This window comes from Haplochromis burtoni, unplaced genomic scaffold (genome assembly GCF_018398535.1).
Source record: "Haplochromis burtoni strain Fernald_Lab_line unplaced genomic scaffold, NCSU_Asbu1 Contig_56, whole genome shotgun sequence".
NCBI lineage: Eukaryota > Metazoa > Chordata > Actinopteri > Cichliformes > Cichlidae > Haplochromis > Haplochromis burtoni.
The window spans coordinates 910178-922578 of record NW_024582417.1 but is presented as its reverse complement, the minus strand read 5'-3'; the positions used below and the strand labels follow the sequence as shown (position 1 = coordinate 922578).

Sequence of the window (12401 nt, the reverse complement as noted above, 5' to 3'; positions counted from 1 at the left end):
GAATACGTTTGGTATTACTGTTATAATATCAAAGAATATTCCGTATTATATTACAGAGTACACGTGTAACAGAGAGAATAGCATGTGTATGACTCATCTGCATTGCTGGTGTTGATTAGACTGTTTTAAACCAAGCAGTACCTCCAACGCTGGCTCCATTTTCATGAAACGCTTTCTTTCTGAGTGGGCAACGGTGGAGAAAATGGGGTTAAAGTCACGGAGTGCAGAGGAGACAGGAGCCGGGTAAAGGTCAGGAAGCGGAAGTACACTTCACCTTTAATCCTGTCAACCACTTGGTGGCAGACTATTTAAAGCAACTGCCACAGGGGGGGGGGGGAAAGTACAACTTATAAAGCATCCACATTTTTCTCCTATCTACAGTCAAAGTGACCTGTGACATGGATGGCATAATCATTTTGTGAAAATCAAGTTTATTTTGTATATAATCATCATATATTATATATACCATATATTACTGTTTTAAACAGTAATATATGGTTGCCTGTGAGGATTATGGAGAATGAGATTATATTAGTTTCATTAGTTACATTCATCTGAAAACTACTTTTAACACTAGCTGGCTTCATTTATTGTCAACTGTGAAAGTGATGCTATATTTAACTACACGTTGGTCACTGCTATTCCACCTAGTTTCTAGAACATGTCTGATCATGAGTAATACATCAATCCCTCCGCCCATGAAACTGGCAAAGAGTAGCAGAAAGATGACTGAGAAGCAGGCACGAAAGGAAGTTTGAGTTCCCTTAAATAACATTTATTCATTTCTCTATCTTGGTTTGCAGTAAACATGAGCAAAAATATACATACAGTTAGAGCAGAAAACAAAGATCCAGAATATTTATCATCTGTTAGGGAGAGAGTGTTTGAACAAATTCACTGAATTTCCTTCTTGTTGGCTTATAATACCAGTCTTAAGCAGTAATACAGTTTAACATTAAGGGGCAATGAGATTGTTTTTTACTTATTCATGTAGTTATCTCTACTTAAAAACCAACATTTGGCTTTCTCCAACCTTTGCAGTGGATAAAGTGTTGTCAGAACTCTGACAGAAAGCTTTGATTATAGGTTTGTTTTAAAACAGTAAAACAAACTCAAATGACAAAAACATTCAAAGAAAAAAAACAAACTCAAATCCATATCTATTCAAGTTTCCTTGAATACTATTCTGAAAATCTATCTAGTACGTCCTATCACATGATATATTCCAGGCTAATGCATTCTCTCATCTTTACAACAAAATACTCTTTTATAAACAAAACAATTCTTTTTTTTTAATGGTTCCATCATCATAATAACACACACTGGCATATATGCAGTCTTTCCCTTTTGTTCCTTACTGTTTCTGATTGTGTTACAACCTTTCCTGTAAATATTCATATAGCCACACAAGAAATAAATATATTGCTTTTCAAAGACATTTCCAAATTATCACTGGAAAAAAAGCAGATAAATGGAGATAACAGGAAATAACATTCTGTGACACTGGGGGAGCAACACTGTCTGTCCACCAGGAGGCACTGTTATGTCGTGGTGAACCATGTTCCTTTGTGCGTATTATTATTATATAAGAGGAGGCCTTTTTATTATCACAGGGTATTTAGCCCACCAGTTGGATCCTACAGTATCTCTGCATGGGATCCTTACTCAAATCTACTGCTGAGGATGTGTCAGACAAGTGGAAATTCAATTTTACCTGTCATGTAGATCTTTGGTTGAAGAAATCATCTTCACATGCGTGAGTGAAACAAGAGTGTCCAATTAGCCAGTGAAGCGGAACACTTTTATTTGTTGTGATGTGATTCAAACTAAACAAAGTGTAATGTGAATGTGGTGAGCAAAATGAGAAATGAATAAACCTTGAACCGGCCGCCTGACACGAGGAGGAGGAGCAACAGAGTGGGGTAAAGAAGTTCAGCGTGCCTGCTCTGGATTAGCTGACCAGATTAAGAGATTACATTGAAATGAAGTAAGTGTTGCAGCAGTGCAAGAGGAGAAATGCATGCAAACTGGGTGGCGGACTCATGAAAAATTACTGTTAGAGCTGATCATCCATTATAAATGACCTTTCAAATATAGATCAGATAATCACCTTGGATCTAATGGGCTTGCCTTCATTTTCTGTCAGATGATGCAGTCTTATTTAAACCACTGCAAGATATTTGCAGGCATACAGAGAAACACACAGCCTTCCAAAACAAATTAATAATCAGCCAGACCTTAATGTGAGCGAACAGATGCTCGTGTTCTATATTTGCTGCAGTGACATGGCAGGATCACAGTCTAACTGATCTAACAGTTTTGGAGCTGTGCAGAGGTAACGTGCCTGAGTTTAAAAGTGTGACTCCACAGATTTCTCAAGCCAATAATTTAAGGGATGCTTAGTAAATACCTCAAGCACTAAACTCAGGAACATGTCTGACTTTTTTAGAGGCTGAAACTGATTGTCTTGTTATCAGTATGGGTTTTCCTTCAGTATGATTCATACAACACCGGGGAACACAACAACATCGAACCAAATTAACAAAAAAATATCTTTCTTCTGTGGTCAATGGAGCAAATCTTCATGCTGTTTTTAATTTGCTACAGCCCTACAAATCAAAACTGAACTAACATTCAAAATAATAAAGTAACGACTGTCTTTTAAAATAAGAGGTAAAGTGTACATTTTCGTATCTCAGATGCATCCTTTAGGTGACGAAAATGAGAATGAATGAGAAAAAAGAAAACTACCCAAAAAAACAAAACACAAAAAACAAACAACTTCCTTCAAAACTGGAAATGCATTAATAAACTCAAGTCAGCTTCACAAAAAAAGAAAAGAATAAAAGCGCACTTTCTGTGCAAAACAATACCATTTTTTTTACAATGGCATCTATTTCTGATACAAGTGAAATAGATGCAATACACTCAATAATACAGCTCCTCTAAACATCGATTGAATATTAATATTAAAAACTGAAACGCAAGAAATTCTTGGTTTGACTTTGGGAATAAAATGCGATATTGAATTTTGTCTGTGTGTGTTTGTGTGCTCGTGCAGAACAGAGGTCTATTTTGTCATTTTCACATGATATTCAGGTATCTTATTGGACTGCAGTCCAGGAGCCACAAAGCTAGAGTTCAGTTTACCCCGTAACCGACTGAGAATTCAGGTGTTATATGACCCCCCCCATATATAAATATATATATATATCATCTGTTTCACAAGCTGCTCTCAGGCCACACAATGAGAGTGAATATCAAATGATCCAAAATGATTACTATTTAATAGAAGTCATCTGATGAATGGATACGGGCATTCATAATGCATGCCACTTAATGAATATTGCACATTGCATGCAACTTCCCGACCTACAGTATGAACTAAAACACACGCTCTCCTGCACTCTTTACTCCTCTTTACCTGTAATGTGTACCTCATGTTCTTCTTTTTTTTTGGGGGGGGGGTCATCTTACTGTATCACATTTTGAAAGAAAAAAAAAACACTGCGCGTGAGGTTTAAAGATTACGGTGTGGTCCCTCCTGGTGGTCAGTCGCTGAACTTATTACAGATGTAAGCAGCCGAGAGGTGGGACACAGGAGCCTCCTGCCTTTGTAGCATACTAAGACAATACGCACATGCAAATGGCATCATCTCTGCATCAATCCTGTTTGTTGGAATATTCTTTTAAAGTGCAACAAAATAGACGCACTGATGTAAGATTACTATTATTATGCTGTATAAATACTGTAGATATACACGCTCGGTATTGTAATTTGTGGATCTTCATATCTAGAGGGATACTCTATGAGGAGGCAGCGGGTTGGCGGGGGGTGGGGAGCAGCAGTACAGTGGTAAAGTTGCTGATCCTTGCAAACTCTGCAAACACACGTCCACGTCCTTTATAGCCCCCTAGTTTGTCATGCAGTATAAATAGACATCACCTCAAACTAACTGATGGAAAATAACCTGTGTGTGAATGCTCACAGAAATAATGACAGGATTAGCACCCTTTTGGTTCTCGCCTCGTCTCGCCACGCGACCTGACAAAGAATTTCCCACAAAAATCTGTGGAGAGGTGTGGGGTGGAGGGTGGGGGTGAGGTTGGAAAGGGTTGGGGGTGTAAACAAATCCTAAAAAGGGTGTGAATACTGTGATTTTTGTTTTCTGTGCATGTGCAGTGTTGCTGAGAATGAAGACAGTATGTTTTGGGGGATGAGGCTGGTGGGGGTGGGGGTTAGGGTGGGGTTGGAGGAGGGGGGTAAACCTAGTTTTTACTGTTGATCCTCAGCTTGAAAGACACTCGCCCAGCAAACTTGTCCCTTTCACCTCCAACGGGAATGTTTTCGGCGTTGATCTTGCACTCAATGTTCACGTCTTCATTGTGAGTAATGTTGAGGAACTTGACTGCAACCAAGGGCTGAGAGTAGTTCACCTGCAAAAACAGTCAACAAAGACGTCGTAAACCTGCGGACCCAGTAGGTTTAACTCTGTGGTCTGTGTGCGCAATTGTAAACAAACACACATTAATTATTAACAGTTACTGCTATCATGTTTACAGCACATTATATTTTAATTTAAACCACATTCTTACCTGCGCTTTCTTGCCGTAGTAAGGGAAGTACATAGGGTTGATTGTGCCATTTGGAGGAAAGTAAATCAGCTCTCCAATTTTATCAGCGTCATCTTTCTGAGGGGGTGAAACGGCTTCGTCAGTTATATAGCTATAATCTCCACTTTATAAGGTGGAGGTGAGCTTTATTTGTCTACTTTTCTCTAAATTTCTTTCTCCTACATATCTACCATCTAGTTCTAAAATGCAAATACAAAACAACAATGTGATCGACTGCTACAGATATATCATATAGAAATATAATCTAAACCAGGGGAGTCAAACTTTGAGAAAGGTAGCGCAGCGTCAAATTTTATAGTGACTAAGATAACCTGTTAAGTAGAATCCTATGTAAATAACATTTTTTAAAGCCAATTTCAACAATATTTTTTTCTACATTCAGCAACTTTGTTATTACAAACACGGGCATCATAAATCGTACAAATTACTAAACTACCTTATGTCAGTGTGATATGGCAGACCAAGTCATATGAAGACAGATATGTCTCAAGATATAATCCTAAATATAGTAAAAAGTGCAAAAATACTAATCATACTCTCACAATTTTTACACACTTTGTAAAACCACCCAGTGAGTGAAACTGGGCCCTTTGGCAGACCTCTTCTTACCCAAAGGCTTTTTGTTTGACACCTCTGATCTAAACTGTACCAAACATGGGTCCTGGACTTTTTCTTACCCATTGATCTTTGCCAACCCTGTATTTCTGTGAGTGAACAAATTAATGGAACACAATGGAGAAAAGAAAAGGGCAGCGATAAAAACAACTGGCTTGACTGACAAGACAGCCTGAAAAGAAATTCATGATAGCTAAGAAAGGAAGATGGAGGTAAACGACAGGTGGAATACTGCAGATGACGTGAGGCACAATAGCTATGAATAAAACTGTTATGTCAAGCCTCTGATTGTGAAAGACAAAAAGGGATTACCTTTGCAGCACAGGTGACATACGGAGCCTGGTTATCCTTTCCTGGCAGCAAACCAATCACCTGATGAGAAAATAAAGAAAACCGTTTTTTGTTCATTTTTAGGCGATATAACATAAGTGAATGATGATAAATGCAAAAACCAATCAGTTTAATTATGATAGTGACTTTTTTCTTTTTATCATTTCCAACCAGTTTGGTTGTCTCAGTCACTCCATGTCTCCTAGCAACACCAGTCCCTTTCACTCCCCTCTCTTTTCCTTTCATACCCGATTCAGCTTGATAATGATGCATGGCTGGCCTTCTCGGTATCCATAGTAACGGTCATCGATTCCAGAGCAGCTCTGGAGGACTGTGCGGTTGAACTGACAGGATCGTTTCGGGTTGTTCTTCACCTCACCGCTGTCCTCCTGGATGAAGTACTTGTCTGGGGTGCACTCGTGATTTTTCTGGGCTTGGAGGGAATCATTGTAGGCTGCAGGGAAAATAGGAGAGTGTGTGTGGGGTGAAATTGTCTTTATAATCAACTAAGATCCCAGTACAAGACGATCTCCTGTCAGCTAACTATAAAGAGATTATCTGTGTATGTCATAACATTCTGTCTTAGAGGGCAAGAGCCAAACTTACGTTGAAGGAATTTGTCCAATGTCTGGGCATACAGGTCCCAGCTCTCAGTGTCCTCTTTAGTATAGACTATTTCAAAGGTGTCATCTGCCCGAGGTCTAATCACCAAGCCTGAGAGTGACAAGAGAGACAGCAGGGAGTACATGACACAGTGCACAGACCATGATCTGTGTTCATGCAGCTTGTATCTATAGTTTCTGCACCTGGTGTGGAGAGCCTGTCTTGCCAGGTTGGTCTGTGTTCGTCCAGGGTCTGCAGCATGACATACATGGTGAGAGCAAACATGCCAGCGAGGCAGGTGTAGAAAATTAAATAGAAGAGAAAAATAAGGCCTGCAGACAATGAGAAAATAGAGCCATATTAATATAAGCAATAGTAACAAAAATGGAATATTAAAATATTACAAAACAGCATCTTCCCCAACTGGAAAAATGTGTAAAAAAACCAAAACTATTTCTTCATCATCAGATTTGGTCAGTTGATGTTGTAGAAAGATAATCTACCATGTGCCAAAATTGATATCGCTGAGACATTTTCATCTATAAATGGCTACATATAACATAATATAATTTGTGTTTATGTGTTTATTGCATGGAAAATGTATGTTTGATACACTGTGCAAAAACCCCCAATAACCTTTAAGCCTTTTTTTTTGCTGTGATTACATTATTTAGTCTGCTGTACACCACAGTACATCTATGAATTATGCATAAAGTCCATTAGACTAACATCTGCAAGTCAGCAAAGTCCATTTCATTATAATTGCAGCACACAAACCCTTAATGAGAACAAATAATCTCACATCTGAATTGATGAGTAGTTCATGTCTATTACGTCACTCTCTAACCAAACATGTCTACGGGATTTCAGTTAATCCTCGTTAAATTGCTTCACTGCATCTGCAACATCTGCCTCTGTTTCTCTCTCACTTACATGAAACAAATCATCCTTTAGATGCAATGCTTAAAATATCATCGTTTAAAGTTAAAATAACTGGAGGCAACACATTTTCACTGTAATGCAACTAATGCAAGTGGTCTGAGAGAGAACTAGAGTCCTGCATCTCCCCAGGGCTCTATTTTAAGGCTTTAGATCATCTAGACCACAATAGGAGATGGTGTCCAATCATGGGTCTTTTAAAAAGAATAACAGGGAAGCACTATAGGGTAGCATAAAAAGCACAAAGTGCATGTAGGATATAAGAAGCGGTGGTGCATTGTGTGAAGCAGAAGACATCCACCAGGGCGAGCAGGGTTTGAATCATATGTGAAGCCATAACTCAATACTGACTCATTTTAGCACACATGCCAGTGGCTGTACAGTGGAAGGTGCTTAGTACAGATCAGGCAGAGCTTTTCCTTCCATGTTTCTGCCCACTGCAGGTTTTTTATGTTATTTTATCAACATAAACTCAAAACACAAGCTGCACATTAATCCTTAAATTCTTTGTGTTTTTGCATGGACTGAAAAATAAGTATGACACAAAGTGAACCTAACCACGCAGGAGTTCGTGGCTGACGACCAACTTCATTATAGAACTGTCCTGTCCACAGAAAGGAAGGAAGAATGACAGAAGGCAACACCAGGAGAGAGAAAATAAGGATGCCCCGGAGACTGAGCCACAGAGTCAGGGGACTAGGTTTATTAATAACTGTGTACGAGCAAATTGATAATGATAATTACATTTGATATAAAGAAGAGTTTGTTTTTAATGCTTTACTTTGTCATTGTTGTGACGAAAATACTGAGATTTCAGATGGCGATCCTAACTTGGCATCTTTTCATTGTTATTTTGTGAGATCAACAAATTCATAAACCATTTCTGAGGCGATCTTTCTAACTTGGAACCATCAGATACATTTGAAGCAGCTGTTTGCTTCCTATCCACATACAGAACATGTATGTGACGCATCCCACATTTCAAGCATCGACACCTGAGGCCATTGTTGGGAGGCAGCTGAGTGCCTTGACCCTGCACCTCTGCTGGATGGCCCCCAGCGTGGCGCTCACTCCCTCAGTCAGCAGGCTCAGCATCGCATTTGTCTCCCTGCGCTGCCAGACTGGCAAAATGTCAAGGGGAGATTGAGGGGGGGTGGCAATCGCAGAGGGGTATCTTGATGATTTACAGCTTGTGTGCACAGCTTGTGTGTGCATTTTTTGCCTGACTGTACCTGAAGTTTTAGAATCTAATAAAAACGAATCCCTTAGTGGGATGACAATGAGCATCCCATCTACACCACAGAAAAGACACAAGCTCAGTTATTAATTATACACAGACCATGAACTATGCTGGAGGCAACGCAGCAAGAGAGACGCTACGATCCAACAAAAGTGGCAAAGTGTTTGTCTCTGTCGTCAAGGGGGTGGGGGGATTTTTGTGCTAACCACAAATATGACACCACCCAGAGGGAGAATGAATGTGCGCACATCCAGACGGGATCAAGCGTGCAGGCAAGGTGGCTTCCCCCCCTGGCAAACAGGGTGTTGGGTTTACAGCCTGCCCTCTCAGTCCATGCTGATGATGGACAGTGAGGCGTCTCTGTTTCGCACTGGTTTTGTATGCAGACGGCGATTGAAAGAAAAGAACAAAAGGACAGGCTCGGATGGTCCACTACCCTGTTCTTTCTTCGGTAATAATGGCAGGAGGTGTCCCTTTTTTCTCTCACAATTAATTGGGAGGACATGCTGTTCAATCGCTTTGCAACTTGCTGATCAAACGCACCTCTGAAATAAAAATGAAAAGGTCTGGCGAGAGCGTGGATAGCTCTGAGCTGTGGCTCTTTCGCCGGCAAACACTGCTAATTATCTCGTACACAATGTTAAAGTAACAAAGAGCACCGTGATTCTGGTCACCATGAGGCCCTTTGAGGTTCTCTTCCTGTGTTGCAGTGTGGACTTTGTTTCTGGAAGTGGGAGGTCCAGAACACTTCATTAGTCAAGCTAGTTGTCTGACCATGTTTCACTGTGTCAGCTTGTGGCATGTGTAACAACAAACCTGCAGCACTGCTCTCCTTTATCAAGGTTATTTCCATATCATTACAGCTCTTCACAGAAAGCAGAACACAAAAGGAAGTGTTTTGCGTCTCATCCTCAAAGAAGTCTGATCTAATGCTTTGAATGTGCATTGTGCTGCAGAAACACATTAATGCCTTAAAGAGACTGGAAACCTGCATTTAAACCCCTCTTCAGTGCAAGCCGTAAGAAACTGTATCACGAGTAGATTAGGCCGTGTTGCCAGCACATTGGAAGTAATGGTACAGTATGTACAGCATTAGGAGAATGAGAAAGTGCTACTCTGAAAAGCCAAGTTTAGCAGACCTACATGTAGTGGCTAACTCCAGAAATAGCCTAATTACTAAGTCTCAGAGAGCGCAGCTTAAAAAGGCCAACAGACCTTAAAGCACCTGGGGCACATTGGACTGGATTAAGTTGTACACTGTGGGAGGATTCCAGTTAAGGAAGCTACAGTCCATGAGTCCCAGCCCCACACTGAAAGAATGATATATGTGCACTGATGAAAAATAATCAGAAAATTCAAACTCAAAGTAAAGACTACATTTAACACAGTTTCAGCCTCGAGTGCTAAACTCAAGTCTCTGAGCTCAGATCTTCAGTGAAAATGTGAAAATGAATCCAAGTTCCTAAAAATGTTTTACTTTGCCAGAGCACGCTGAATTTGATACCTTCCTCTCCAGCCAATGAACTCATTAGATTAGGATTAAATCCCTTACTGATTTACACACACTGGGAGGGGTCGAGTTGGAGGTGATACAAATAGCATTTAGCCCTCGGCTTTACCCAGATTAAACATGCTCCAATGTCATTAGAACAGAGCCATATGCGCCCTGTCATCTCATGAATCTCTGAACTAGTTGCAGGGTCTTTGTATAGCAGAAAATGTGTCAGTATATGGCAACACTAAGGTGTTAAAAAGAGGATTTGACCTGATCGTCACTCAGCATCTCAGGGGAAAAGCCTGGAAATAAATGACATCATGTTGCACACACTTGATGAAGCCACGGGCATGCAAACAAATCTCTGTACAACTTCAGTAAGCCGCTTTCCTAGAAAAAGTCTTCTCTGCAGCAGAATGAAAGTCATAGTTATAACTAAATCACTCTTCAGGAGAGAAGAATCGATTACATGCACTTTACAAGAAAGTGGAGCCTTTTTATTTTCAGCAATGCTGCTGTAATCAGGTTTATCCAAATGTAAAATAAAACCCAATGCCTCATCCCTTATGCTGGGCGCAATGCGCAGGGAAAGCATTGTAGAAAAAATACATTAAATTAATAAAGTAGACAGGAGTTGGGGTGGGGGAGGTGGAGGGGTTCAGCTGGCTTCCACAGGAGCGGTGCCGCAGTCAGATTTCAGCACCAACCTGTAGTGGACAGCGACATCCATCTCATCGCCTGAAGGAAATTACCGCCTAACTTCAAGCAGGGTCGAAATTCATGTCATGGTTACACACGCTCATTTCTCTCTTACAGCATCTTAGCGAACCTTTAGGGGGGGAAACCACTGTGGCAGAGACCTGTTACAGAGCCGGGGGACCCTGTTTGCTGCATTGCCGTAGCTGGACAGCACTTACCCCAGCTGCTCGCCGTTCTGCCCAGAAACTCCCTCGTCCTCGGGTTCCATAGAAACTCCTTCCAATCGCTTTTTTCTCCATCCTTTGCCATTTTCTAACGAACTGCTCCAAAGCTCAACTAAAAGCGGCCTGATGACACTGAGCGCCGGGCTGAAGCACTTTGCCCTGACAGCAGAGAACAAGAGGGATGGAGAGAGAAGGAGAGAGAGAGCCCTGCCGTATCACTGCTCCTACAGGAAGAAGACCGGCATTAAAGAAGTCGACTTAAACACTCAACAAGCCCGCATGAAAATAAATAAAGTAAAAGCACTGCTGTAGCCTAGATTATATGAAGGACTGGTAGGCCAACAGAAGAGGTAGCAGTTTCACACTCAGAACAGACCTAGTGACTGCCCTCCCCCCCAGCTCTTGTCTGCATGCCGCAGAGTTTTGATGAGTGGTGCAGAAATGTAGTGATACTGCGGTAAAGCACTCCCTCCGCCTCCCTCTACAAGCGCCACACCGCTCTCCACACATACATCCTAACACGCACGCACCAGCGCAGGCCTTAACCCTCCTCCCGCATGCCGCGATCCACAGCAGCTCCCGCCTACTCCACCCGCCTGACCAATCACCTGCTCGGGATCCTCACTCCTGATGCACGAGAGACAAGCCTCAGAGCAAATCGCTTGGTGGCTTAGGGCATCCCTTTATTGGCTAAGTGGTTCTTGACGTCACGTATCCAAAGAAAAATCAACAGAATAATTTTAATAATCCCTCATGGACCGTAAAGTGTCTCTGTTGGTGAATTCACTGTCCGCTTGAGGTGACTAATTTATGTCCCATTCAGGCTTTTATTTATTTTTGAATCAAGTTATGTCAGGAAAGCCTTGGAGAATTTATTTATTCGTTTTTTTTTTCCTTTTAAAAACAGCAGTAAATGAGAATGAGGCTTTTTGAAAGGATAACATAGAAATTACATTAAACCCTATATATACATTATTAACATCGTTTACACATCAAAAATATACAGTCACCCACTTTCAGTTCTAAATATTTCCGTATAACTTATTAGAATCTGGAGCTTACGGGGTTCTTAAATTAGCCAAATAGAACCACAGATTGAACAACATACATATTACACATTGTCTTTAATTATTTAACAAAAATTAAGCAATATTGCAGAAGTATTGCATTTAAAACTAAGCAAAATTCACAAATCTATGGTTTATTATAAACACCTTTAGCAGCAATAACTTGAATTAAATGTTTTCTGTATGATTTTTATCAGTTATTTACATTCATGTGGACACCTTTGGACTGCTGTTCTTTACATTGCTTCAGTTCATTGAGGTTTGCGCGCTCTCTTAAAGTACCACCACAGCATTTTAGTCATCCTGATGTCTAGATTTGGGCCATTGCAACACTTTGGTTCTTTTCGTTTGCTTTAGATTCATTGCCGTGATTAGGACCATTGTCTTGTTATGAGATCCAGTTTGGGCCAACCTTTAGCTGTCAGATAGATGACCTCACATTTGACTCTAGAATACTTTGTTATAAAGATGAGTTGAGTCAACTCGACAACTGCAAGGTGCCCAGGTCCTGTAGCTGCCCAAATCATTACTTGTTCAGTGCCATGCTTGACAGT

General features: G+C 40.7%; 1 protein-coding gene across 2 annotated transcripts; it reads right to left on the bottom strand.

Moving 5' to 3' along the window:
* Positions 1-753: 753 nt before the first annotated feature.
* atp1b2b (ATPase Na+/K+ transporting subunit beta 2b) lies at positions 754-11305 on the bottom strand. 2 transcript variants are annotated; one of them, XM_005922113.2, is made up of 8 exons: positions 10775-11305; positions 6387-6515; positions 6187-6294; positions 5829-6034; positions 5563-5622; positions 5313-5339; positions 4597-4692; positions 754-4437 (listed from the first exon to the last, which is right to left on the bottom strand). In XM_005922113.2, exons 1-8 carry the CDS (start codon positions 10863-10865, stop codon positions 4270-4272), a joined length of 885 nt encoding a protein of 294 aa, XP_005922175.1. In that variant the 5' UTR covers positions 10866-11305; the 3' UTR covers positions 754-4269. The 2 variants fall into 2 exon arrangements, with proteins under 2 accessions (XP_005922175.1, XP_005922176.1); XM_005922114.3 differs by lacking the exon at positions 5313-5339 and having other exon boundaries at positions 10775-11304.
* Between the last annotated feature and the right edge of the window lie 1096 nt (positions 11306-12401).

What these genes read in the sequence shown, in the direction of transcription:
- atp1b2b (XM_005922113.2), bottom strand. Translation starts at nt 10,865, where the DNA reads ATGGCAAAGGATGGAGAAAAAAGCGATTGGAAGGAGTTTCTATGGAAC. An exon ending in TCATTATCAAGCTGAATCGG is followed by an intron (nt 5,623 to 5,828) that starts GTATGAAAGGAA and finishes TTTTCTCATCAG; the next exon opens with GTGATTGGTTTGCTGCCAGG. An exon ending in GGGTTGGCAAAGATCAATGG is followed by an intron (nt 4,693 to 5,312) that starts GTAAGAAAAAGT and finishes TCACCCCCTCAG; the next exon opens with AAAGATGACGCTGATAAAAT.